Source organism: Lagopus muta, chromosome 6, assembly GCF_023343835.1.
Source record: "Lagopus muta isolate bLagMut1 chromosome 6, bLagMut1 primary, whole genome shotgun sequence".
Classification (NCBI taxonomy): domain Eukaryota; kingdom Metazoa; phylum Chordata; class Aves; order Galliformes; family Phasianidae; genus Lagopus; species Lagopus muta.
This window is the reverse complement of record NC_064438.1, coordinates 54,130,118-54,156,940: the sequence shown is the minus strand read 5'-3', so window position 1 is coordinate 54,156,940 and position 26,823 is coordinate 54,130,118. Positions and strand designations below refer to the sequence as shown.

Here is a 26,823-nt window from a genome sequence, read left to right as displayed (position 1 = left end):
CGTTGGTCATAGTAAGTTGAGATCTGTTCTAGGTAAACAAACCGTGCAGTGTCAGGCTTCCAGAAGGAGCTGAGTTGTTCACTTCTCATCCTTCAAAACTGAGGCGTTCAAGTTAGGCCATGTTTCTAATAATGAAACAGCGGTTTGAACATAATCATCCTTCACAGATGAACTATTGCTCAGGCATGAAGGTAACACCACCGTATTTTCATTTCTTAACCTAACTGGTATTAAATGTAGAAACATAAATCCTTTCCAGTGAGAGAGGAGAAGGGGAGATGGTTTTCATTTGGCATAATTTCCTGTGAGACGCAGTTCTAAACAAGGCCCATATTTACACGAGACAATACAGTTTTACATGTACCGGTGTATCCAGCACATTTTAAAATTGTTTAGCCAGTCCCAGGTATTTAATACTTTCACAATAAATGTGTTTAATAAAAGTAGATGAAGTTTGAAATAATTTTTGAATAATTTTACAGTAGAAACACCAGTTAAATCAACTCCATTGCAGTAATAAATGTCACAAAAAACAATTAATTATACGTGCTTGCCACTGCAAAATCAATTGTGTAACTGTTCTTTTAAAACTGACTTTTACATTACTAAATCCTAAACACTACACTTCTGTAACTTGTCAGAATCAGGTTTTGGTTAATAGATATTTCAGTGATGTAATGGGAACTTCTGGCATGGAGTCAGAATATAATGGACTGTGATTAATGTTTTAATAAGCACTTTTCTTCTACTTATGATGCAGCAGTGAAATTGTTTCCTGCTTAGATTGATAGAACAGCAGGTGTGCGTACTTGTTTTTTCTTTAAGAATGAGTTTTTCAGTTCCTCTTCTTGAAAATATTTAATGTTTTTCCTCGAGTAAAACTCTGCTCATTTGGGTTTTTCAGTTTGTTTGTTTTAAATCCAGCTGATATTTGTCATTTGGACGTGGAGGGTGCCTTGGAAACTTTTTCAGTACTTTGAATGATTGCTTTACAGAAGAGGAACCTCGCTTGTTTTAAATAGTTTTGATATATTGATATTCTCTTTACTGAAAGAATTTGTTTAGAAATAGCACTGGAGTAATTCAAAACTGTGTGAGAACCAAGTATGGTGTTGAAAATATCAGCAGGTTAGATTTATTATTGAAGCTGACATAATGTGCATGCTACATGCTTGGTTACTTTTGCATTGGAAGGGATTGCGTTGTTCTGTATCTTAAATATTTCTGTTACAAAAAAGTCCATTTTAGACATTCTTTGTAGCGACCCATCTGTACAGATTTGTCAGTGCAGCTTTTTTACTGGGAATTCAGAGTCCTGATGGAACAGCAGTGTTTCCTCTAAGCCAGGTGAGCACGTTCCCTGTGCTTTAAATGCCTTCCAGGTACCAGGTGGTGGTTGTTGTCTGGCTCTTAGTCTTGTGCGTAGCACACAGCACAAGGGCTGCCTTCTGTTGGCTTTCAAGTAGTCTGTTTTCCCTTCTCTCTACCCTTGCAGTTAGTTGCTGACAATATGCAGCTATTTGAGAGGCATAGGACAGCTAACTGGGATTTGTCAGCTACCTAAAGGGCAGCCAGGTCAGGCTGCTGTTGGTGACAGTCCTGAATAGCTTCAGTCTTAAATCACAGCATGGCTGTGGCTATTGGCAGCACATTATGGTGTCAGATAGGCAGGGATAGATGGCTAATCCCTTGCTCTTTGCCTGCTGACACCTCTTCAGCCTCCCAAGTGCAGCTACTGGCAAGGTAGCTCTGGAGCTGTGCTGCAGAGAGATGTGCTAAGGATGTGCTAGGAAGAACGGGCAGTAACTTTCCATTCAGAAAATCACAGAATGGCCCCAGTTGGAAAGGACCTCAAGGATCATGAAGCTCCAACCCCCCTGCTACAAGCAAGGCTGCCAACCTCCAGATCTAATTACTAGACCAGGCTGCTCAGGGCCCCATCCAACCTGGCCCTGATCACCTCCAGGGACAGGGAATCCAACGCCTCTCTGGACTTCTCCAGAGGGGCAGGGTGTCCCTTCTGAGTAGGGAACTGGGAAATACTCATAGTAGGGAGACATGTTGGCTGATAGCAAGGCAAGTACCTGTGCTGAGGAGTCAGGAGGAGTCCTTCTTGGGGATCTGATTCTAAAGCTGCCCAGACATGGATCTGTGTACCCTGCTCTCGGTGGTGCTGCTAGAGCAGGAGTTAGGCCAGATGGACTCAGAAGCCCTGCCATGTAAGCCATTTGGTGAGAAATGGTGTAGAGAGACAGTCCTATGTCTTGGGTATTGGTGGCTTTAGCCCCTTAGGCATGACTCCAGGCACCTCTGCTTTCTCATTTCAATATGACAGGTGAGCCTTTCTGGAAGGGCAGAAGAGGTGCTGTGGTCCTGGCTCTGGAACAGTGACTTTTTTCTGCTGTCTATTGACATTGATTGGGATTCAAGATAAGAGATAGTTTATCCACTCTTGGGAATCTTATCTCTTTATTATTAGGAGCGTCAGTCTACGTTATAATTTTTCTATCAGCTTTGGAAAAAATGTGGATTTTAGCATATTCATGTTTTTAGTATTTACTGAGAATTTCCCAGAGAGCCTCTATACGTTGGTTTTACGCCAGCTTTGCACGCTGGGGTAGCATCTGTCTTGAATAAAATATTTGCATTTCCTCTTTTTGCTACCACTGCATTTTAGTTCTCCCTTAAAAAAAGATTCAGAGGTGACTGCTGGCTGCTATCTTTATTTCCTGATAGTCTTCCAGAAGTCATGAGGAAATGCTCATGAATAAGGCCAAAATAAATCTACGCTTCTTCTCCCCTTCCTGTCATTAGAAGCTTCCCTCTCTCCTCCTCCTCTTTTCACATTTAGGCCTTGATCGATTGGGCAGACTTCATTGCTCTGTGGTCATCGATTCTGTTAATTGTCAAAAATTATTCCAAAAATGAGAGAGCAGAGCTGCACTCTGAGGCCATCTCAAAACTTGGAAGCAGAAAGGCTGTGCTGTTCCAGGCCCTCCAGTGCACAGTTGATTTTGGAATGAAAAGCCCTACAGATACCGAGTCTGTGAACAATCTGAAACAAGGAAAGAAAACTGTGCTGTTATTTGTTCTTATTCCATGTTCTAGGTGCATTCTGCCTATTATTTTTTCCCCTAACAGAAGAGATGCAAACTCACTAAGTGTTGTGGAGAAGGTGAAAATGAAATACAAGAGTTTGCTTTCAGCTCCACTGTGAATGAGAGGGTACTCTGCCTAGAGGAGTCCTGTAGGAGCCGCCTTGATCTTTTAACTTTTGAGTAGAGCAGTCGTCAAAATGACTCCTTTACAACATGTCTGTTTATTGGGGTAAGAGTTTGGCCAGGTTACTAGGAGTGGGGTTTTCCTGGGAGCTGTTGCTGCTGTTGACTGTCCCACATTTCAAGGCAGAACTGTTGAAAAAACGACTGGAGCTACCTGCTGAGATCAGCTGCCCGCCTGTACTGTGGTAGCAGGTTTTGGAGGCTGAGACTTTTAGATCAGAATCTGCCCCTCTTAAGAAAGTCAGTATCTTTTAATACTATTTTTATCCCCTTAGAAAAGTAATTTGTGAGTGAAGCTCAATTTGCAGAGATGTAGGTACTGTTTCATGCTTTCCTCACGCACTTGTGCACCTCTTGTGTCAGTGGAAATGGTGATGGAGCACTGCAGTTTGTTTCAGATGTCAGACTGAGCCCAGCAGCCCTGCTTAGGAGTGGCAGTGACACCAGAGGCTCTGCACCAGGCCTCAGGAGAGCTGATTCCACCACTGTGTTGCTCTTTGTAAGCCTGAGAAGGTTACCAAGGTTGAATCTTCACTGAAATCTAGGGTAGTTGTATGCCTAGGCTCCTTACGGGCTGTCCTTTGACTTTCCCACTGGTGTTTTGGCTCATTATCTGCAAAATTGCAAAACTTGCTCTAGAATATCAGTGTTAGGCACAGGGAGTGCTAATTACACTAGAGGAAACCACATAAGCTGGAATGACTGAGTGGAGGTGGTAACACAGGCTACTGGTATTTTCAAAGAGTAGTGCATACTGTATTTGCACTTGGCTTTGAAGGATGGTTAGTTGCAACAAACCCCAGAATTTTGTTGATTCATGACTTATATTTTGTTTTTATTCAGCATTTTTTGCCCTTTCTGAGGGCTCCAGCAGCTGAAACAGCACAGCCTTGCCACACAGCAGTTTCAGCTGAGTCTGGTGTTTGAAATGGCAACACTGCTAAATGTTTGTGACTTGGTTTTAGAAGAGCTTTTTTTGCTGCCAATTTCCTTAAGAAAGCAAAAACAATATGTAAAGCAAGAAATACAAATAAAGGAGAGGTTCTGAAATACTTTTGATGTTTAAAAAAACCACAGCAGAACAAAGCAAAAAAAAAACCAACCCCAAACCCAACACGCTGAACAAAAATGGTTCAGAAGACATGCTAAATTTAGCAAACTTTCTGGAGTAATAGGAAAAACAGTAATTTGGAGTGACAGGAAAATCTAAATAAACATGTACTCCTGAATTCCCATCACCTTCTTTCATTTCTACTTTCTTACAGTGCGTATCTAAATTCACTGATTGCCTTTTCTATTAATGAGTTGTTACCAGAAGTTTTGCTTTTCCTCTGGCCAAAGGTTTGGATGCTAGCAGTGGAGCAGCTACCACATGGTAGGGGGAGCAGAGGGACAAGGAGAGCTCCCCAAATGCCTCCACTTCCTGGCAAAGTGCTGACAAAACAGCAGTGACACTGTTGATTTCCCACAAGAAGAGAGTTGACCTCAGGGCATCAAGAATAACTGCCTTGGAAGCATGCTTTGTGCACAGAGAAAAGCTGTAATTCCTGCTGGTATTACTTTATATATAGAAATGTGTGTAGGTGCATGTATGTATGCATGTATATCATTTTACATATCCAAAATAATATTGCCATTACTGCTGTTGCATTATTAGGTGTTTCTGTAGGCATGTCAATGCATTAAGTGTTTTAGCAGCCACAGATTAAGATAGGTGTCTTGCCCCAGAAGAGAGAAGCTAACGCTTACTGTAGAACTTCATACAGAAGAACAGTTTGAGCACTGAATAGACAAAGGTTACATTTTCTGGGGCAGCTAATTGAATGAGGAGTCTGTCTTGCTGGTTTTAATGAACTTGAGGCTTTGGCTTGATTTGAAAAACATACTGGCTAAGGGTAAAGAGACCAGAGTATGAAAGGTGTTGGAGACGTGGTGTTAGTATAAAGGGATGTGTTGGTGCATGGGCTGAGCGTGCTGTTTTGGAAGTGCTTGTGGAGCAGCAAAGGCAGAGATAGATGGCCATGCTGGGAGAGGGATCAGATCCGTTCCTGTCACAGATTCCTGTGTAGCTTTTGTTAAATCAGGTAGGCCAACATCTTCAAAGGTAACTGAGCACCAAAAGCTTTCGGATTTTGGTTTCAGACCTTATGTAAATCTCTCTCCTTACATTCCAATGCTTGGCACTATGCATATGTACCCACCTCCTAGGATAACTGGAGCTCAGGTTTTGTAAGTTGGCCACTGTTATCTCTGTTGTTTCCAGTATTAATTCGTTTACGTGCAGCTGTGTCTTGTGTGCCCTGTGTTTGTTACTCCTAGCTGCATGACCTTTGCTATTAACGTGTCTTTGGTTGGAAGAAGCCAGTGTTAGGAAGTGCTATGGACTAGTCTGAAAAATTCATCTATTTTCTCAGCGCCCTCAGATTTTGTGACAGCTGCACATTTTACAAGCAGTGAATTTTGTATTTTCTTTCAAATAGTAGATGAAAGCTGTTGAGTATCACTGAGATAAAACAAGATCCCTGCAGGGAAAATACCTCATCAGAGGATGAATCCCCATTCACACTTATTTTTTGTGATCTATTGGTGCAAGCTGTGCTTAAATCTATTTTGGTGTAGCACCTACGAAATGATTTTGAATGTGGTGCTTTAAAGAAAAGCCGACGTGTTTTTGTTAGAAACCTAAAGGTGAGCTTGATCTTTCCTTTCTGTTGAGGTGAGTCACTGAGAGGTGCGTTAGATCTTGGGGGCAAGAAATTGGAGAGCTGTGTTGGCTAAACAAACACGTAGGTCAGTGTGGAACATATTCGGGAGCGGTGCGTTAAATGGAGCCAGAGCTTTTTACTCTGGTGGAGTTAAAGGACAATAACTCCAATGTGAAAAGATTACGTTGTCAGGAAGATGACTCACAGCATTTCTATTGAAATCTTAGTATATCTTTTTTTTTTTTCCTTGAGGAAAACACCATAGAGCGGTTATTGTTATTTTTTTAAGTGAGGAATTTGCATAGAAACAGATTTAATCCCTCTGAAGAGTTACAGAGAAATTGTCTAGAACTGCAGTCGTGGTAAAGTGTGGGGGCTGTGTTTGAGACAGCTTCCAGAGCAGCTTGGAGCACAGGCATGGCCAGAGTGTGTTGGAATACCAGAGGTGGTCTGGAAGAGCCAGCTCTGCGTTTGCTGTATGTTTTCCTTCTCCATGGCTCCAGCTAGCAGAAGTGATGTAGTATGAGAAATTCTTCATCACTAATGGGATTGAGAGCCAACTTCACATTAGCCTTTAGTGGATTTGTGCGCCAAACTGTTACTTAAGCCTTTGAAAACCTCCTTAGCTTGTCCTGCTGATGGGAGAAACCAGTATGGTCCTGTGCCTCTCTTTCCTTAAATCATGTTAGCAAGCTGTCAGATGTGATGGACTATGCTGGCTTGACCAACCTGCTGGAAATGACTACCTTCCTTCTGCTAGTAAAGTGACTGTATTCAACCCTTTTTCTCATCAAAGTGCCAGAGTGGTTTTGGTGGACAGAATACCACATCGTACTGCAGAATAAATCCAAGTGACCATTTTCCTTCTGTTCTGCTCTGTGGCTTCAGAGCTGAGACGTGGGGATCCACAGAGGTGGATTAATTAGGCGGTCTATCCATTGATATGTGACAAACACAGACATTAAACTGGGGCTAATGGAAAATAAGTCTGAGCAAGAATTGCAGTGACAACAGAACGTGATGTGATCTGTCAGCTGGTCCAATAGTGCCGAAGTTTGGCATGATCTGTAATTTAATGACATTGTGTTGTATGATGTTGCATAAGGCACTAATGTTTTTGTGTAGTCTTAAAAACAAACAAACTTGGTTGTAACATCCAGTGTGCATATTTGCATATATAAGTACGCCTGTTTGTGACTGTGTTAAAGCTGTAAGCCAGACAGTTTCTTTATTTTCTCCTCAGTAATGAGGTTTTGTATCTCAATGATATGAGAAATTAAGCACTCCAAGAGCACAAAGTGGGGAAATTACTTCAATTACTTTATTAGACTTCACATACGTTTATGATAATGCTCGAAGGCTAAAGGATCTTCATAATGAAATGGCAAATTGCATTAATAAGTTAAAATGAGCTCAAGTACAAAGATGTGCTGTATTTCAATATTTGAGGCGAATGTATCTTACTAATTTAGTAATCGCTCACCTCTTGTCTTGCAGCTTTTTGAGTTAATGTAGGCAGGAACTCCCCTTCAAAGCACAGTAATTTCTTTAAAACCCGTTTGATCTGTCAAGTAGGTGTAGAAGTTTGTGTCAGACCCAAAAAGATAGCAGATTCAGCTCTGACAGACTGTACAAATACAGCAGAGGTAATTGACTTAGCCAGGGGAGAAAATTCTTCCTCCCAGTTACGTCAAATACTGGACACCCTTTCAGAGGTGGAAGGAGAAATGTGCATAAAGTACAACACTGGCATATATGGTCCTTTAGCAGTAGTGCTTTTAATATGCTTTTTAAAAAATTACTATTGTTTAAGGATTTAGGGATAAAATAATAAAATCAACCACCTCAATTCATCTTTGTTTTGGGGTTCTCAGTCCTCATATATCCACTGCCTTGCTGTGGCCCTGTGATTTTCTGCCTGAGGTGTGAAGACAAAATTACAGGATGTTCTGTGAGGCTGTGAAGTCCTAGATTTTGTATTCTGTTGGGTTTTAGTTGTTGTCCTTCTCTTTGACTTCATATTGTTATGATTTAAACCTCTTCAGTGTCTATGGATTTGTCACGTTATAAGATTTTAGTATTTGGATGTCAAAGGTCTTATTTTGCTCTTTAATCCCTGCACTACCAGTCTGTGTCATACCTGAAGCTTTGCAATTTTTCTGTTCCAGCAGCATGGGATTCTTTTGCAGAAATTTTCTGACAGTGGAGGAGGAGTTAGCAAGGCTGCCATGGTAGGGGTTCTTGTTTGAGGAATACGACTCTTTTCTCCCCACGCTGACACCTTTTCTTCCCACAATTCATTTTTTGGAGAGGAAACCAGAGGCAAGTTTTTCCACTGCAACTCGTGATAAGTGATACTGCCAAGAAATGATGATGACAACAAAAAGGGATTCATCTAAATGACTTTTTATTCTGTATCCTCCTTCTGCTATTGTGATGCACGACAGATACTGGTGATAGGCAGCATTTGCTCATGCATGTTTATGCACGCTTACACTTATGTACAAACACGCAGCACATCCAGCAGGATATCTGCAGAACTCTAAGAAGGGTCTGTGCCTCTCTGATATATCATAGCTCGTGTTGTCAGATTGGGTGACCAGACTGCATTCCGTCTCTCCACTAAGTACTACAGGTGGCTGCATGCTGCCGCAGAACAAAGATAAAATTGTTGTAGGAATTCAGGTTTTCACAGGCTAGGGAGATATGTGACTGTGTGCTCTGTGAGCTTTCTGTCCGCTGCTGCAGGAGTCCTTTAAGTCATCCGGACCGAAAGCAGCTGCATTACTAAAGCTGCAGGGTGATGAGTGTTTCTCAGAGATTGATGGGAGATCTGATTATTATTATTATTACACTTTGAGGTTGTTTTGTTTGGTTATTTATTTTGGCTAGTTTTTGCTTTACAAACATGCCCAGGAACATTCAATACAAGTCCATGGTACCCGACACCGCGCAGCGATTAAAAGCTGTGTGGAGGAACATTCCGTGCTGCAGGCTCTCTAGAGGTAGAGGTTGCCATCTTTAAAAGGAGGAAATAAAATAACACACATAAATAACAAACTGCTCTGATTAGCTCCTTCTTTCTCTTGCACTTGACTCTCTTCTTGCTAAATGTGGCAGCGCTATCAAAACATTCCATTCTTCTGGCTTTTCCCTGTCACTGTAACTGTTCCAGTCCTTTCAGCGGAACTCCATTCAGTTTGAGGATTTCAGCGTTTCCTCGTTCTTGCAGCTGGTTTTGCTGCCTTAAAAACAAAAACACAGATATTTTCAGATTGACACAGTATTGATCACAGTTGCATTTGGTTAAATTTGAGGTTAGTTTACACAAGTTGGTGATGAAACTTCATGCCACGCTCTTTTTGGACATCAGGCATTCATTATCTCTAAAAACATTTCATGAGAAACTTTATACTGCCACTAAATGTACTTCTATGAAAACAAACTCCTCAGTGTAAGTAATGTAGATTTGAAGTCATGGTAAGTTTGTTTTTTCACACTTCTTGGAATATGCTTTCACTTTAGCTAAGCAGCGTTCTATCTAAGGTATAAATTCAAGAATAATTTTTCTAGTTGTGGCAGCGAAAACTAACACTGCACACGTCCAATATTTACTTCCAGTAATAAACTGGCTATAATCCTAGATCTCGAATGCAGCTTTCTTGTTGCTGTTATCTCAAGTGAAAGTGAAGGGAGCCTGTTTTTCCTTCTTCAAAAGTGACAAAAGCCAGCAGATACCTGTTTAGAAGTAGAGTTAGTTCATGTCCCCATTAACATAGCATTCTCATTTAACCTACATCAGATACAAAATGGGAACTAATTAAACCAGTTCAGTCTGTTTCCCATGTGCAAGACGGACAGGAAGGGGAAAGAAATTTTTTTTACTATGAAGGAGATCAAACACTGGAACAGATTACTGAAAGAGATGGTGAAGCCTTCCTCCTCCTAGAGATCCTCCAGGAACTGACTGCCCTGGCTGATCCTGCCCTGGACAGGCTGGCGTGCCTTGCAGCCTCAGTGCTCCTCTATGGCCTTTCTGTCCACCTCCTCTGCCCTCTGTGTGAAATAATTACAGCATTTCACCAAACCTCAGCGTTGAGGTATGTAAAATATCTCTCCTTATAGAGAAGAGAGTATTTCAGTCATATCAAAGCCTTCTAAACCAGAATCTACCTGAAAGTGTCTGTCAGCATTGCGTTCTTAGTTCCTTTTTGCAGAGGCCTCAGTGATTGTCCGTGGAAGTTCACCGCCACGTTTCTGAAGTGGTGCTGTGGATGTTAGTCACCATCAGGTGTGGCCTTGCTGGTGAGAAACCAGAGGAGTTGCACTGGGGAGGAATGGTGAGTGATAACAGCTGAGTCAACCTGAGGTTTCAGAGAGATAACACAGCTTTAAATTGGCTTTTTGTTCATATACCACAATCAGTTTCATACTTTCCCTACCGGGTTTGAATGTTGCCAGAATCAAAAAGTGAACTTGGATTTTATCGTGCAAGCAGGTATTTATGCAGTTGGCTTGTTTATTGCAAAGTAAATGGTGTTTGCTGCTTTGTAGCAAAAAGCTGTGGTGTTGGTTGTGCCTTTGATCTCTGCAAAGTGCTCTGATGTGGTGAGATCACCTTGATGAAGCACTAACAGGTCTTTCCTTCAGTTTTTTTTTATTTGACTTGATGTGAAAGGAAGAAGGAAAAATGGAATTGAATGCAAGCTTATTGTGATAATTAATTTCAGCCAACAATTAGTATGTTCTTCAAAGTTGCTGTACAGGAGTTGGTATCGAAATAAGATATTAGCTGATTACTTGGTCAGTTTTCACTGAAAATTAAAATTTCAGCTTCAAACTATGGGGCAAATTTTGTTTTCCAAGACAGGTAATATAGAGCATGGAATTCCTTTTCAGAACTAATTCCCTTCCTCGGTGTATCTGCCTGCACGTTTTGATTATGCTTCCAGTTACTACTTCAAAAGATGTGGAAAGGAGAGTACTCGTTCCCTGAAGGTGCCTTCAAACAGTCCTTGCTTGCGTGATACTCAATGAATGAAGTATTTCCACGCACCATAAAACTTTATCTCAAAGAAAGTCTTGAGAAGTTAAAATAATGGTAAATATTCTGTAGTCTAACTCTTGCAAGGGCTAAATAGCCTGGCCTCGATCCAGGAAGGCACTTAACAATGTGCTTAACTTTAAGCGCATTGAATATTCTTACTGGCATAAGTGAAAAATCAATGGCACTGCTCACATGCTTAAAATAAGACATGTGCTTAAGTGTCTTTCTGGATCTCAGCCAGGGCGTTCGATGTGCGAGATGTGCTGAACCCTAATTGTGGGCAAGAGCCAGTAGTGTTTCATTTTGCTTGTCTTGTGTGTTTCTGAAGAATTCATTGATATTGTCTGTGTTTATTTTAATTGGCCTCCATTTCCCATCTAAGCCCTACCAACTCCAAAGCACTGGGAGGAAAATAGATGTGCAACTTAGGGTTGTCAAACAGCTTGTCACAGATAGTACTTAGACTGTATATATTGCTATCAAGCAGGAACTGAACTTCAGAAAAGCTGGGAAAAGATGAGGTGAAACATGATTGTTTTCTTTGGTAGCTGAGGTTTTAATATAGGAAAGAAGATGAAGAGGAGAGAATAGAAGGGATGGTGACACATCACACCTTTTCAGTTAACATAGTCGCTTCTTAAGAAACATTAAAGAATGCAGTCAGATGCATTAATAATCTGCTGGCAGTGGCTGTAGCCTTGGCAGGTAGGCTTTCCTACCTACTACTGGTTTTCCTGACTTTCAGGCAGCAAATTCCAATGGGTGGCTTGATCTTTTACCTTCCAAATGAGCAGTCAGATGAGTTGTCGCAGCCAAAGTAATTTTTACTTTCTAACCAATCCTTCCTGTTTTTTCAACAGCATCTTTTTACTGCTTAGATGACAATTTCCACTGCTGACAAGTGTGAATGATAAAATACACTATATTTAAACACCAAGAGCCTCCGTGTCTGGAGGTGCAAAATAACCCACTGCAGTGCTACCAAGCTCTCTCTTCATTGGCACCAGCTACTCCTGCAGAACCCACTCCTTGAGCACTGTAAATCTGGGAAGTTACTGGTTGGCAAGTGTAAAAGCAGTGGAGCCACAGTGATTTGGAAGAAATCTTTGCTCTCGACTCTTATACTTACTGTCAGAGGAAATAGTGTAATTTCCCCCACGTCTTTATGTTTTTGAACACCTAGGCTTTGCCTGGTTTTCACTTTTTCTTTCTGTGTTCAGCGCTTCCTGCTCACATCTCACATTGATGTTTGCTTTCTTTTCTATCCAGGTTGCTAGAGCCCACAGTAAATTCTTCTTCGTTTACTGCCTTTGAGCTGTGGTTGCTGATAATTTTTCACTTGCCTTTTAAACCAGAAACTGAATGTTTTGTTTTCATATTTAGAGTAGATGAGAAAGAAACTTTGAGCAGATAATAAAAAAGTGGCCGGAACAGAGAAAAATGAAGCACGAGCATTTTTCAAAGGGCAAATACATAAAAATAGACTAGCTAAACTGTGGAAAATCATATGTAATTACACAAATATCTCCTGAAAATGTTTCCCCATTAATGAACAGCTGCCACTTTTAGGAGACCTCCTTGGCACGGAGTCTTGAGCAGTTTGAATGATTTTTGTAGGCTGTAGGTTTTTCAGCTGTGGGCAGTGGGATTGCTGTCATAATCCACTTGGTTTCAAGTTATTTTTCACAGTAACTAACTGTGTATGTTTTTATTGTGGTGTTGTCCTTGTGACCATTTCTGTCTCTTAAACTGTGAATTTTTCTTCTACTTGCATGCAGTCTTAACAGAATTGCCTGTCACTTACAGAATTTCACCTAACTAAAAAAGATGCAATTCATAGTTCAAGTGCAGAAAGTGTGCCCAGGAGTAGTGTTAAGTCTGTGAGTGAATCTGTTTGCAGGTGTCTGTAATGTGACAGAGGCTTCTGCCACCTAGTGTTAATGTGAGTTCTTTCCTCGGCAAGGTATCACCAGATAATTTATTAAATATCATTACTTATGAATGATCACCCACCCACACCATTGCAAAGCGCTCCTGCGAGCACCCGAAGATGCAGTTTCTTCACCAGAGGGTTTCAGAATCAATTCAATCAGTGTGCACAACTCCTTTATGTTTAGTGAGGATACAGTTTGCAAGGTGAGTCAGATTGCTGTACAAATAATCCCTGGAGGATTTCAGTAACATTGAATGTTGCTCATGTGCAACAGCTCTGCTAGCGCTTCTCTTCCCCAGGTAAAGCTGGTGGGTTCTGCCTAACTCACTGCTCTCCTGCTTTGAGGTCTGTACTCCTGCTGGTTCAAGAAGTTGTATTAAACTTTCTGAAATTAGCAGCAGAGTATAAAAATTAATTTAACAGACATTGTGTAGGCATTTAACTCACTGTCTGTTTTAGAAGAGTAAAATGAAAATCTCCCACCATCACAGTTTTTTTCTCCTCTAGAAATTCCACGAGGGCACAATAGAGACAGACAATAAAATCTAGAGAATTACACCTAGATTTCACAATAGAAACGTTAAACTTAAAAATAGAAAAAGAGAATGAATAATGTTTTGTTCTCAAGGCCAAAAATAATAGCTCCTACACTGCACTGACAGAAGTTGATCAGAAGAGGCAAGCCAAGAAGAACGTACCCCCTCTGATAAATGAGAACTGAGAACTGACTTAGTAGACATGGGGAAGGCTGAGGTACCAAACGTTATTTGCCTCAGTGTTTACTGGCAGTCAGGCTTCCCAGTGCCTCTCATGCCCCTGGACCTGTAATTGGGGTTGGAGGAGTGGTATCACTCCTGCTCTGAGACTGCTTCATGAGACTGAATCATAAAATGGTTTGGGTTGGAAGGGACCTTTAAAATCATCCAGTTCCAACTCCTGCTATGGGCAGGGACGCCTCCCTCCAGCCCAGGTTGCTCTCAGCCCCATCCAGCCTGGCCTTGAATGCCTCCAGGGAGGGGGCATCCACAACCTCACTGGGCAGCCTGTTCCAGTGCATCACTACCCTCACAGTGAATAATTTCTTCCTAATATCTAGTCTAAATCTACCCTATTCCAGTTCAAAGCCATTTCCCCCTCATTCTGTTGCTACCTGCCCTTAAAAGTCCCTCCCCAGCTTTTCTGTAGTACCCTTCAGGTACCCTTAAGGCCACTAGAAGGTCTTGGAGCCTTCTCCAGGCTGAAAAGCCCCAGCTCTCTCAGCCTGTCCTTGTAGGAGAGATGCTCCAGCCCTCTGGTCATCTTCATGGCCCTCCTCTGGACCCACTCTAGCAATTTCGTGTCCTTGTGTTGGAGGCTGAAGAATTGGACGCAGTACTCCAGGTGGGGTTTCATGAGAGCAGAGCAGAGGGGCAGAATCACCTCCCTCAACCTGCTGGGCTCAGCAGTCTCTTTGCAGGTGGTTGTTTGAGAGCTCAGCCAAAAGGGTGCACGTGGCTTAAAGCAGATGCTTGTAACTCTTGGCCCAGCCATGTTTCGCAGGATAAGCCCTCACTCTTACCTCCTGCCCTCTCTTTTCTCCCTCCCACTCTTCCAGGCCTTCCTGAGAGCTCATGTCAGCATGGCTGGGAGCTGTAAGCTTGATCCTCACCGTCAATTTGAAATGCTGACCTGATCAGCTGCACCCAGAACACAAAGACACAAGGAGTCTCATGCATTTGAGCATTGTCAGCTGCAATACCAAGCAGGCTGTCCTTTGTCTTTTTCACCTTGTTTTGACCTGAGTGGTCTGAACTTCTTGAGGTGGTGTCATTCCACCTACAGAATTTTTGCTTTTGACATATATGTTTTTTAAATACTGCCTAGAGAAAATAACTTTGGTTATTTTTTAGCTTGCTCTGTGCTTGTAGTTACTCATTCAAGATAATTGCTAGGTTTGGCTGCTTACTTATCTGATCAGTATCGGTGGTTAGAAAAGCCTCTAGAAATTCTTGTGCATCTTGTACTGTTTTGTTTCTGAGTCATCTTAAACTGGAAGTGGCATACAATGCAAATGTGTTGTGTTCTGTTGGAATGGAGGATTCTGCATTACAGTGAAAACAGAACAGCGGATCTGGGGAGACAGCATTTTCAAGGTTGAGATCGTGCACGTTTTTTGCTTTGTTCAGATGATTTTTTTTCCCATCTGCAAATCTTGCAGCAGGGATAAATGCATTTTCTGTGTCATTTGCAGTCCTTTATGCTGACGGGAAGAAAGTGATGCTTTTTAATTCTTCAAGTCCATCCACAAAAGATAGCAAAAACAGAGGGGAAAAGTTGCGGTACGTCCCGTCCTCTTCCTGGAGGTGATAGTGGCTGACTGCTCTGCTCACAGAGGGTTCCAGTTTGCTTCATAGCTGCATAATTTGCATGGGGCTGGCTTGTTAGGAATCTCTTTCATGTCTCCTGCTCAAAAAGAAATGTGGTTCATCAGTATGGATTGCTGGCCGTGCACTGGGGGATTTATGGTATGTGCTGGGGTGTGAGGAAGTTGGAGAAAAAGGCAGAAAGTGAGGAACAGCGGGGAGTTTTGATCCTTGAAGAAGAATGTGTATATATAAAAAAAGGACTTTCAGAATAAAAGTTGTGTTCGCCCTTCTTGCCTGCACTGGAGATGCTATATTCCAGGAGCTGAACCCAGGGAAACGTCCTCCTGGTCACAGGGATGGTGAGGTGATGTCTTTTAGACTGAACTTACTCTGTCTCTGAAAGGTAGGTCTGTGAAAACAACCCTGACTCAGGTAGCAGGCTTCAAAACGATGGTTAGCATCTTCAGAGTGATAATAGTTAAAGATAGGCTTGTTCTTCTGGTGCCCTTTGTCCTAAGCACAGCCTGCAGGAGGAAAGCACGGTTTCGAGGGCAAGGGGAAGTGAAAAATCCAAAGATCGAGCCATGCCGAAACATTTCCACAGTGTGTTGAAGCAGGTGACTTTGCAGTTATGGATGCGATGGCTTATCGGTGCTTTTAGCCTTTAAATGGGAAAATCTGAAATTGTAGCTGAGAGAAAAGTCCCTACGTTCAATGACATTCTTCCCAGGGTCAAGTATGAGCGGAGCCTGACTTAGTCATAGACTAAATGTAGCTGCAGTTCAGCAGTCCCAGGGTGAAATCCACACCAGCCATGCAGAGCGAGCGCTTTGCTGGATTCCAGCTGGGACTGCAGTGTCCTTGTTACGCGGCGAGGTTGCTCAAGGGTGTCAAACTGCTTACTTGCAGTTGTTGGAGGAGTTTCTGCATTGGCTGATTGATTTACTGGATCTGGAAGTTCAGACCTGGAAACCTGAGCGAGGGAGAATGCCTGGGTGGTGGTGGAGGGGCCGGGCGTTGAGAGAACAGACAGCTGGCGAGTGACCTCGGGGGGATGACAGATGGGGGACCAGGTGCCCCTCGGAGCCCTCCTCACTGCTCCACTTGCGAGGGCACGGCCTGCGGAAGTGGCTCACGCTGAGGGAAGGCTTCCTGTGAGCAAGATAACCCTTTCTAGAAATAAACATTAACCGTTTGTTCCCCGTTAGGTATGCAGGGGTGATTAATCCAGGCGGTTGCTTGGGAAAGGATTTAAGCAGAAATGGGTTCAGTTGGAAGGGAAAACGAATCATCCAAATGGTGGAGGTTGGGTGTGTTTTGGGGATGGCGTTTGGATGCTGGAAGCAGTGTGTGGTGCCAGGGTGTGTGGTGGGCAATGAGGAGCATCTTCAGTGCGGGTTTGTGACCAATGTCTGTGGAGCCATTATGGATGACTGAGAGTGATACAGAGAGGGATGGGGGTGTAAGGAAGCCCCCGAGCCATTAAAGAATCATAGAACGGCCTGGGTTGAAACGGACCACAATGATCATCTAGTTTCAGCCCCTCTGCTATGTGCAGGGTCTCCAACCACCAGACCAGGCTGCCACTTCCACACAAAAACTGAGAAGCCTTTAGTTTTCCTCCATGCAGAGGCTTAACGTGTTTGCAGGTTCTGCTTTCCATTTCCCAGTTTTATTTTAAAACATTGCGTGCTAACATGAGGAGAACATCAGCATAATCACTGTCTTGGATTTGCCCTGTGACAGCACAGAAGGCTGTAAGCCATGCTGACTTAATCGCGCTGGGAATGTGGTCCCTCTCTCTCAGTTTGGAAATGATGGCTGTGGGGTGCTCTGTGTGCTTCAGGCTTTTTGGTTGTTTTTAATTTAGGAGAAAAAACAAACAGCAGTGACCTTTATCAGTGCTTTAGCTTTTGAAAGTACTTTCAACATTTCCTGCATAGGCTCAAGTGCCCAAGTTTACCACAAAGGTAGGAATGCGCTAGCTTGCACTGCTATTTACATTTTGTAGGGGTAAAACAGTGTTATACCTTGTCTGAGGTGAGGCTGTCTAGTCACACAGTAAGGGAACCTGATTAAATGTGGCATTTGGTTATTATCAGAGTAATTACAGTGACATCCATGGTGCATTCTGTGCTCACATGAAATGCAGAATGGCTTTGTGAAGCTCGCTCTGGATTTACATATATGAATTCTTGAACATAAACCTCTGACTCGTGTAACTCCTCAGTGGAATATGAGGTTAATTGTGTCTTGATATTTTTAACATACTGTCCACAGGTGTAATTGGATTTGTGGTTCCTTTGAAAGTGAGACTAGATCAGCCTGCACTGTTTAAGGGTGTTATGTGCCATGGCAAAGTGCTTGAAGTCTCCATGCAGTCTTTATGTCTGTCGTACTTGATGGCTCAGTATTTCTCCACGTGAAATGGTGACACTGAAGCTGCTGCCTTTGGGCCAGGACCCTGCAGTGGGACTGCAGGTCTCTAAAAACAACTGTAGCAGCAGTACCTGCAGCAACCAGAAAATTTGAGATAGCCTTTCCTCTGTTCCATCCTCACCAACTATTAGCTTTGTAGTGGAAATGTTTGTTATCTGGAGGGTCTGGATTTCATCGCAGAAAGAGGAAGGGCTCAGCAAAAATGATGTGGGAAAACCTGATTCTGTTCTCTTCCCCTCTGCCATGCATCTGTGTCATGATGTCTGAAAGAGGCTGCCTTCTTTGACTTTGTATCTTGGAATCTAAAGCTGTTTCTGCTACGAGGTTCACAGTTGTACTCAACAATGCCATAGGTAATTTGTAATAAAATCTCTGATAGAGGTCAGTGCATGTCTCTTACAGTTTATATGTGTGCTTCACCATTAAAAGAGGAAACAGTTTATGTGAAACATCAAATTAAAGTGCCTTAGTTCCTATGTTAAACACTCCAGAGATCCTTTTATAGGCCCAGCAGCAGCTTCCTGATGAGGAGGAGGAGCAGCGAGCTCTGTGGACCTGCTGCTGGGTGCTGCAGGGCTGGCTGATGCAGCAGGGCACGCATGGATTTGGGGTCTGAAATGTTTGCCCTTTGATCCGAGGGAGGAAAGAAGTGTAGGCAAAGAGGGTGGAATAGCTCCGTGTGGATTTCAGCCTTTGGAATCAGAACTGCTGTTATCACAGACTGCTGCTTCAGGGCTGTTCTTTCCAAGGCTTTGCCCTTCCTACCTGTGCTGTTTGTGTTAGCTGAGATGTGCTGTGGCAGACCTGTTGAATTTTAAAGAACTCTTTTACCACCTGTTCTTAATGTGCAACTACTGATGTCTAGAAACACGGACAGCATTTGTAGCACATTGCCATTTAGAAAAAGCAGATGAAAGATAGTCAAATGAATCTCTGCATGTCCTAGATTTCTTCTGTTGATTTGGTAGGTTGGGTTTTTTGGCATGAGTCTGAGGCGTCACGAGGAGCAGGTGACAGCTCTGCAGCAGTCTCTCGGGCATAGCCACTGTGGATGGGCTGAGCCAGCTTGTGGCGTGGAAAAGACAATGACTGTCATGTTCCTTTCTTAGTGCTGGGCCTGGCACTCATCTGACACTGTGGTAAGCAATTTCAGCTCCCTCAGAAAACCAGCTTAGGCAAACAGTGTTATTAATCAGCAACCAGACCAACTTACCGAGCTGAACCTGCCCTGGTGGAGCTGCTGTCTGCAGATGGGATTGCAGTCTTGCTGAGGTTTCCTGGTATTTATTTATGGTAGCTCACTGTTGTCTGTGGCCTTATTTATTTATTTATTTTTTCCTGCAGCCAAATTTGTATTGTGGCATTTAGGCTGACTTTTCCTTGTCCCCTTGTATCCTTGTGCTGCAGGCTGCATTTGGTCTTGTCCTGTTGCAAGACTAACAGGTGACATAACTGGTTAAAAATACATTTTTTAGAGTCTGCCTTGGGATCTGTTGTATTTGGACCTTGTTGCACTTAGCAGTTTTCAGACATTCACACTGGTGGCTGCAGTCGTGTAAACAGTGCTATCCAGAGGCATTGAGCAACAACAGAAAGCTGTTGGCTTTTGCAGCGGGTGGCTGCCTGCCTGCTCACTGGGGCTTGTAGCAAACCCCACACCACAGTAATTCATTCTCCATCTTATTGTCTTCATGGTCACATTCCAATTGAGGTAATTAAAACTGTCACACCGCATTGATCAACCCAGTGACATCTTGGTTCCTGGAGACAGCTCAGGGCCTACTCCTTCCTGGTGAGCAATTTTCCTAATTCAGCTCTACAAGAAATGTCTCCCTTTGGTCCTTGTGGTCCTGGGGGGTCAAGGAGAAGAGCAGCTGATGGAAGCCTGGTGCAAGGCCTGCAGCGGGGATGGAGCTGGGCCTGCACGGAGTCAGAGGTTGCCTTACAGCTGGGTTGTACATTGCAGCAGGCTGAGCACAGGCTGGACGTTTGTGCACCAGGGATTGTTGGTTTATTTATAAAACCTGAATGTAGTGGCAGTGTCTGTTAAAATAGGTGAAAGATGGCTTTTTGACTTGTGAGGGCTTGGGATCAGGCCTATCGTGAGTCTGTGCATGGTTGAACTGCAATTCAGACTGCTTTCTTGACCACCTGCCTTTCAGGTTGTGTTTTCGTCCTCAGACATTACAATCTCTGAGATAGGGAGAGCAAAACTGCTCTTTGCTACTACTTAGCAGGGGCCGGTTCCTGAATGAGTTTCCCAGGCCTATTAATGAAGAGTAACAATGAACCTGGTTTATTTTGTCAACAAATTCTGCTTTGGCTGCATAAATCATGTCCTAGAACCGGTTCAAGCCAAGATGAAGGTGAGTGAAGAGCTCGGTTTCTATCTGCTCAGAGGCTGCAGTAGAACCCAGGCCCCACATCCCTCAACAAAAAAACTGCCCAGAGAAAATCCAGTTTGTGCATCTTCCATCTGATAGAAACCAGTCTCTGAAAGAACCCTCTGAATAGTGCATTGACAGCTTATCTTAGATATGTGCTAAATCTAAGGGGAGTACTTTCTCAGGAAGAGTCAGGGATGCAGCCTATGCTACTACGTTACTCCTGCTTTACACAGTTTTCCCAAGCAGTATTTTGCTTGCTTTCATGCAAGCAGTATTTATTATTTAAATGATGAATCTGGAAAATATCCCAGATCTAATGTCTGCACCATTGCTTTTTCTCCTGGATACTGCAGATAATCAAATGAACAGCAAATCTATTATGTGGAATAGAATTACAGTATCTTTCCTTTGTCAAACAACTTGTCAGTGACTTTTCTTTTCTCCACCTCCTTAAAATGTCTCACAGATTAAAAAAAAGTGAAATCTGTGTGCCAAATACGCAGTGCTGCACGCATACCTCCTGTAAGGCATCTGCAAATACACCAGTGGGAGTATTTTTATCTTGGTCAAATGGGGGTGATTGTGTGAAATAGCCCCAGGTGCTTCTGCATAAGGGGTTTCTGACTGATGAGTGGAGGGAAATACTGTGGGGCTTTTTTTGTTTGTCATCTGGGTAGTATTTTTAGCTTGATTTGCTTATTTGATTGTACTGTCTCCAACTTCCCATGACATTTCTGAAGCCTTTAATGAGTTTCAGTAAGATAAGTGAGAGAAGAGCCCCAGAGATGCTCCCAAAGGCTTTCTCCATGCCAAGTGCCACTGGAGAGGAGAAAGGAAAGCCAGAATGTGTGACCCCACAGAGGACGATGCAGGCAGAGCGCAGTATGGAATGTTCCAGGTGAATCCTTCCACTTGCACCATCGCCCAGAAAAGCATCAAAACTTAAATCTTGGTCTCTGGGAGCCGCATCAAAGTGTCCATAGCTGTGTTCAGCCCAGATAAATGGGCCAAGCTTATCCTTTTCCTGCTCCTCTAATGGAGAATGGGGAATGATGCTTTGCTGGTTCCTGTGGTTTCCCTTTCTTACAGAGCACATGGTGGGGCCCAGGGCCAGACCAGGATGGGAAGAGCAGCAGGATCTGGTCAGCAACCTGCACTATGTCTTCTCAGCAACTTCCTTTGGGGAGTGAATTGAGAGAGCTCCCATTTCCACTTCAGGTTCAGTCAAGAACCATTACAGAAGGTGTCTTCCTCGTACCTTACTTTCACATATAGAATCACGGACTGGTTGGATTGGAAGGGAAGAGAAAATGTGATGCCCCATCCCCAGCAGCATCAGTTGGCTTAAGTTGTATGGAACCACATCCCGGAGTGTGGTGAGATTAGAGGAGATGCTGAGGTGATGACAAGGACGATACAGGGTGACACTGTGAGGCTCTTGGTGTGACTGGTGAGCAGGGCAGGAAGAGGCATGGAGAAGGCTGCTCAGACTGGGACCACTGAGTGCCTGCAGCATCTCAGCCTGGAAGAGGTCAGGCAGCCCAGCGAAGGCAGCCTTTGGGCAGTGAGTGTTTGCCAGTGATCCCAGGTGCTGCTGTGTGGTGTTGGGTCCCCCAGCCTTCTAAAGCAGCGGTGCAGGGATGCAGCTTGCTGGCATGCTGAGTGCTGCTGTGTGGTTCTCTGGCGGCTGCAGTTGTTCCTGATGAAGTGATGGTGACACGGCCCTGGGAAAAGAGAACAGAAAGGAAGCCTGGCCCCAGCAGTGACCAGCTTGATGCTGAGGCTGAACCGAATGCAAATTACACCTTTTTCCCTGAATACAGGAGACTTTTTTTTTCCACGTGGCGATGAGAAACTGAAGGTCAGGAATGAAACCCCTTAAGGCTCATGAAGAACAAAATACGACGTGTTTTAACTGACGTGAAAGGTTAATGGGGAAGATCAACATCCAAGGGCTGCAGCGAGGGGAAGGGGCCTGCTTGGGCAGAGCGTGACACAGAGCACCAGGATTGCAGTCAATGGCAAGTGTGAAACCGTGCAGCAGGGAGCACAGGGCTGCTTAGCCTTGTTCAGAAATAATAGCACAGGCTTTTTTTGTTTGGACTTCAGAGCTTAGTCTGCCCTCAGTAAATACGAGTTACATTAAAAAACTGCGCACCAGGAAAAGCAAACCTCTTTTTCCTGGTTTCTGCTTATAAGATTTACAGGTACTTAAAATAAACCTATGAAAAACAGACCCAGTGTGCTGGAATTTGCTAACTAGTCAGAGCAATTACCTCCAGCTCCCAGGACCTAACTGAGCTTGACTTTTGGAAACAAGACTTGGCAGGCGCTTCTTCCCGGTGCTGTTCTGAAGGTGCAGATGAAAAGAGTTGCTGACCTCTGCCAGAAACCCCAGGAATCCAGTTCAGAGAGACACTGCAGCGATGGGCATAGCAGGCTTCAACAGCACAGATGGGGACCGGTGTGGCAAAGCCGGCGAAACATTCCCTTCTCATTGTGCGGCTGCAGCGTGGCACATTCTTTGCAATTGCCTGGTGCACCACAGTAATTAAATGGGTCAAGAGCATTAGGTTTAGATACTTAACAGGAAAATAAAGATCTCACTTGTCAGCCAGCAGCGCGTCGTGCTTGTGTCACGGGAGCACGTTGCCCTAGGAAAAGCTGATGGGAGCCTTTCTGGCAATAGCAGGTCTGTATTGCCAGTTAACTGGGAATGCTGTAAGATCTGTAAGTCGGGGCTTGTTGTTGTTAATGCCCTGATTTTGGCTGACCTAAAAAAGGGAAACGACAAACTGCCTCTCTCTTCCTTCAGTGATATATTAGAAGAGTAACAAAAAATGCACAACCAACCTTGGCTAATATAGGAAGGTAAAATAATCCCCGTTCTCTCTGGACTGTTCTGTACAGGAGTGGAAAGTAAAGCTGGTGTGATGAAATAAACATGATAGAAGTGCGATCTCTCTGCCGTGGGAATTGGTTTTATAAGACTCTCTGGTTTGGAGGGTGGAGGTAGTTTCACACCAGTGCTTGGGAGGAAATTGGTATGGTCAGGATCCTTCATCATTCCTGGCTGGGGAAGGAGCTCCTGTTTCCCACAGCAGTGGTAAAAGGCCTTTGGGAAGGATGAGATTTTCCTCCAAAAATACTAAGGGGCGAGTAAGAGGAATGTTCATTTCAAACATCTCCTAGGGCAGATTGCACTCTCCTACACAGCAGGAGCTCTCTGCAGCCTGCCTTTCCTTACGCAGTAAGAGATGACAGCAACTTAGCTGCTGTATCTGCAGGTTCCCTTTGCACTGAGCGTTGTCACCACAGGGCTTGTGCCCTGATGCCAGGCAGTGGAGCTCACCTCAGTTCAGCCACTGTGGGCAAACTGTGCCTTGGCTTTAGCATGTTGCCAACGATAGCTCAGCAGCGTTCCTTGTGTTGTGGTTATTAGGTGCAAGAAATAGTTTTTAGCTGTAATTAATCATTTTTAAGTAACCTCTTTTTCTACACATTTATGGCATCAGTGAGTATGACCGTTTATTATGTCTTACCTATAAAACCTGACCTGTTTTATATACTCTTTATGGAAACAGCGTATAGTCGTAAATTAAAAGATGCAACTGTTTTGGATATTTTACTGGTGGTCTTGTGTTTTCCTGCCAGAAGTGCAGCTGGTTTAGGTTTCTCAGGATAGCATTATAAAGGGCTGTATGTGTTTTGCAAGTTGATGCTTGAATTGCCAAGGCAGAGGTGGAAGGACTTCCCAGGACCAACTGAGTGATGAATCACAACAGCTCTCTGAAACTCGGTGCCTTACAGTGCGAAGCAGTTCTCATTTGTGATATTTTATCTGGTGTTTAAAATGTGAGATATTCTGCTGATCATGCTAGGCAGAGCCTCTGTCTTTTATTATTTGATAATCCATTTGATGCAGTTTGGGTGTAAAATGCCGAGAATCTGTTCTGATGTTTTCTTGTGTGGGATGCAAGCGCTGTAGGGATACAGCACTGAATGAAAACACGAGCCTGCTGAGCAGATGCCTTCCACTGGAGCTCTCAGTGTGTGCAGCAGCTGCGTTTGGGCCCTCAGGAAGGAGCTGAGGCATCTGCAGGTCTGCCTGGTGTGGGGCAAAATTTGATGGCTCTGCAAGCTGGCATGGTGGTTAATGAAGGGTGAATTTTAGCCCAAATGTTGACAACAGCCTCATACTGATGCAAGGTCCTGGTATCCGTAGGCTTACTGCAGAGACCCATCAGCCCGAGAGCAGGGTTCAGCCCTGGTGTGGTCAGAGCAGCATGGCTGGATATGAGAGTGCCTGGCATCAACTGCACAGAGCTGAAACCCCGTGACTGCTGTGGGAGTGTAGGAAGGCTTGTGCTGGCCTTGTACTGTTAGAAGGAACTGCTAAATGGGAAAAAAGATGACCTCTTCCCTAATGAGCACAGGCACTGCAAACAGGCAGCTTCTTCCTCTTTGCTTTTATAGAATGGCCTGAATTGCAAAGGCCCACAGTGCTCATCCAGCTCCAACCCCCTGCTGTGTGCAGGTCACCAACCAGCAGCCCAGGCTGCCCAGAGCCACATCCAGCCTGGCCTTGAATGCCTGCAGGGATGGGGCATCCACAGCCTCCTTGGGCAACCTGTGCCAGTGCCTCACCACCCTCTGGCTGAAAAACTTCCTCCTAACATCGAACCTAAACCTCCCATCTCAGTTTAAAGCCATTCCCCCTTGTCCTATCACCATCCACCCTTGCAAACAGTCTGCTTTCTCCCAGAAAAACATTCCCAGCTTCACCACTGGAATTGTGAAGGTGTTTGACAGGTTTCTTTCAGTGCTAACGTAATGCCTCTCACTGTTTCAGGTACCTGAACCACGTACGAGCCGCTTCTCCACAGGATGTTGCTGGGGGCTACACTTCTTCTCTTGCGTGCCACCGAGCCTTGCAGGATGCTTTCAGTGGTCTCTTCTGGTTCCCCAGTTAGCCAGTGTGCACCAGCTGCAATAAGGGGATGCTGGATGAGATGAGGAGCAAGTTAAGGCGGCAGAGGTTGGTAAAATTGCTGCCATTGCACAATGGCTGAGCTGCAGTCACTTCTCTGTGTAAAACCAGCTGTGTTTAAGTGCTAAAGGAAAAAAAGAAGACTGCACCAGGGCTTTGTAAAATGGTAGATACATTTTTGTGGAGTGGGAAGCTCGTTAGTCATGTGGCACTTTGCTGAGGGAGGCTGAAGCAATAAGCCACATCTAATGGAAGATGTGAATAACTCAGCTGTGTATGTTTGAGGTTTAAAAAAAAAATACACTTGTAAATTTCTTTAAATAAAGCCAGACTTTTTTATTAAAGTTCGTGGTTTAACTCTTATTGCAGGGTTTTATTTGCACAAGCATTTAAATGCCATTTTGATTATAACATTTAGTGTCAACATTCGAGCCTACGTTTTCTTCCCATAAAATTGGCTTCCCCAGTTCAGACAAGTGGGTTTTTCCTCCTGCCAGCGGGATGAGACGAGAAACACAGGAACTGTGCTGACATGACTCTTGTGTAGGATCCTTCCTGATGTCACTTGGTTGTTACCTTTGTCTGGAGAACAAGCAAAGTTTGAGCTGAAAGTCTTTCTGCTGTGTTCCTCTCAAGCTGTCAGGGAGACCTGAATATGCTGCCGGTTCCTCAAAGCAGTCACAGTGGGTTTTGTTTCCTTAGCTATGTTTGCACCTTCTGTGTCAAGTGTGCAGGAGCTTCTTTTGGCAGGAGCATCCTCCCTTTGGCTGTAGGGATGAACCTGGCCACTCGATTTGCTGCTTTCGTGTATCCCTTCCCCTCGCTCAAGCTAATTGCAGCAGGAGCAGGGTGCTGTCTTGGGATGCTTTTTCCACGGATGTGTATAAATTGCAGAAGACTGGAAACCATTCAGGGCAATGTAGAGTAAAGCCTGGACCACATTTTATAAGTCATCCCCAAATAGTTGTTGAATACTGCTCTGAGGAGCGTGCTGACTGAATGTATTTTTGTCTGAGTTGTAATAAAGAGAAGAATAAGCTCCGTTCCAGACTCGGCGCTTCCTTTATTAAGGACGGGGAGGGGGGTGCCAACATTTTCTCTTCAGTCCCGTTGTACTGTGCAGAGTGCTGTCAGCAGGTAACGCTGAGGTGCAGAAAGGCACAGCCTGCTGAGCGCTGCCTGCCCTGCAGAAGGGAGCGTTTGGGCCGGGAGCTGCAGCCCTCAGCTGTGCAGCGCCTGTTGGAAACCACTCGTACTCTTCTTGTAGTCTGGCCTTCTCAGCCTTCTGTCCCTGGAGGCCCTGCTTCCTTTCCTCTCATCTGTAAAGCCTAAAAGTTTACGTGGCCTTGATTTATCTGTTCCTCATCTCACGGCAGATGGCTGCCACTGCTCCCAGATCTGTTTGCTGGTTTCCCTGGCAGCCAGAAGCTCTGGCAGTTCCTTTGGGATTCAGCTCGGGCTCCTGGCAAGGAGAGGCAGCAGCCAGGGGCACTGTGCTGTTCCATGCTCACCCGGACCCAAGGTGCACCTTACTGCAGATCCAGTTTCCATTCACTCTGTACAGCCTCTTAACCTAGCGAATGCAGGACGTGTACTGATCTGTACCACGTACTTCTGCCACTTGGCTGCACGCTGGCTACATTTTGCTATTTAAATGTGCAAGGTTTCTATGCAAAAGTTGTAGCTGCACGCAAAC

General features: G+C 44.1%; 1 protein-coding gene across 1 annotated transcript in view; it reads left to right on the top strand.

Moving 5' to 3' along the window:
* The window catches only part of MNAT1 (MNAT1 component of CDK activating kinase), a 115,142-nt gene extending 88,965 nt beyond the window's left edge, over positions 1 to 26,177 (top strand). Inside the window, exon 8 of the mRNA XM_048947498.1 lies at positions 24,990 to 26,177. Within this exon, the coding sequence (XP_048803455.1) occupies positions 24,990 to 25,110 (121 nt within the window). The 3' untranslated portion in view covers positions 25,111 to 26,177. The remainder of the gene's footprint in view (positions 1 to 24,989) is intronic.
* The last annotated feature ends 646 nt before the right edge of the window (positions 26,178 to 26,823 follow it).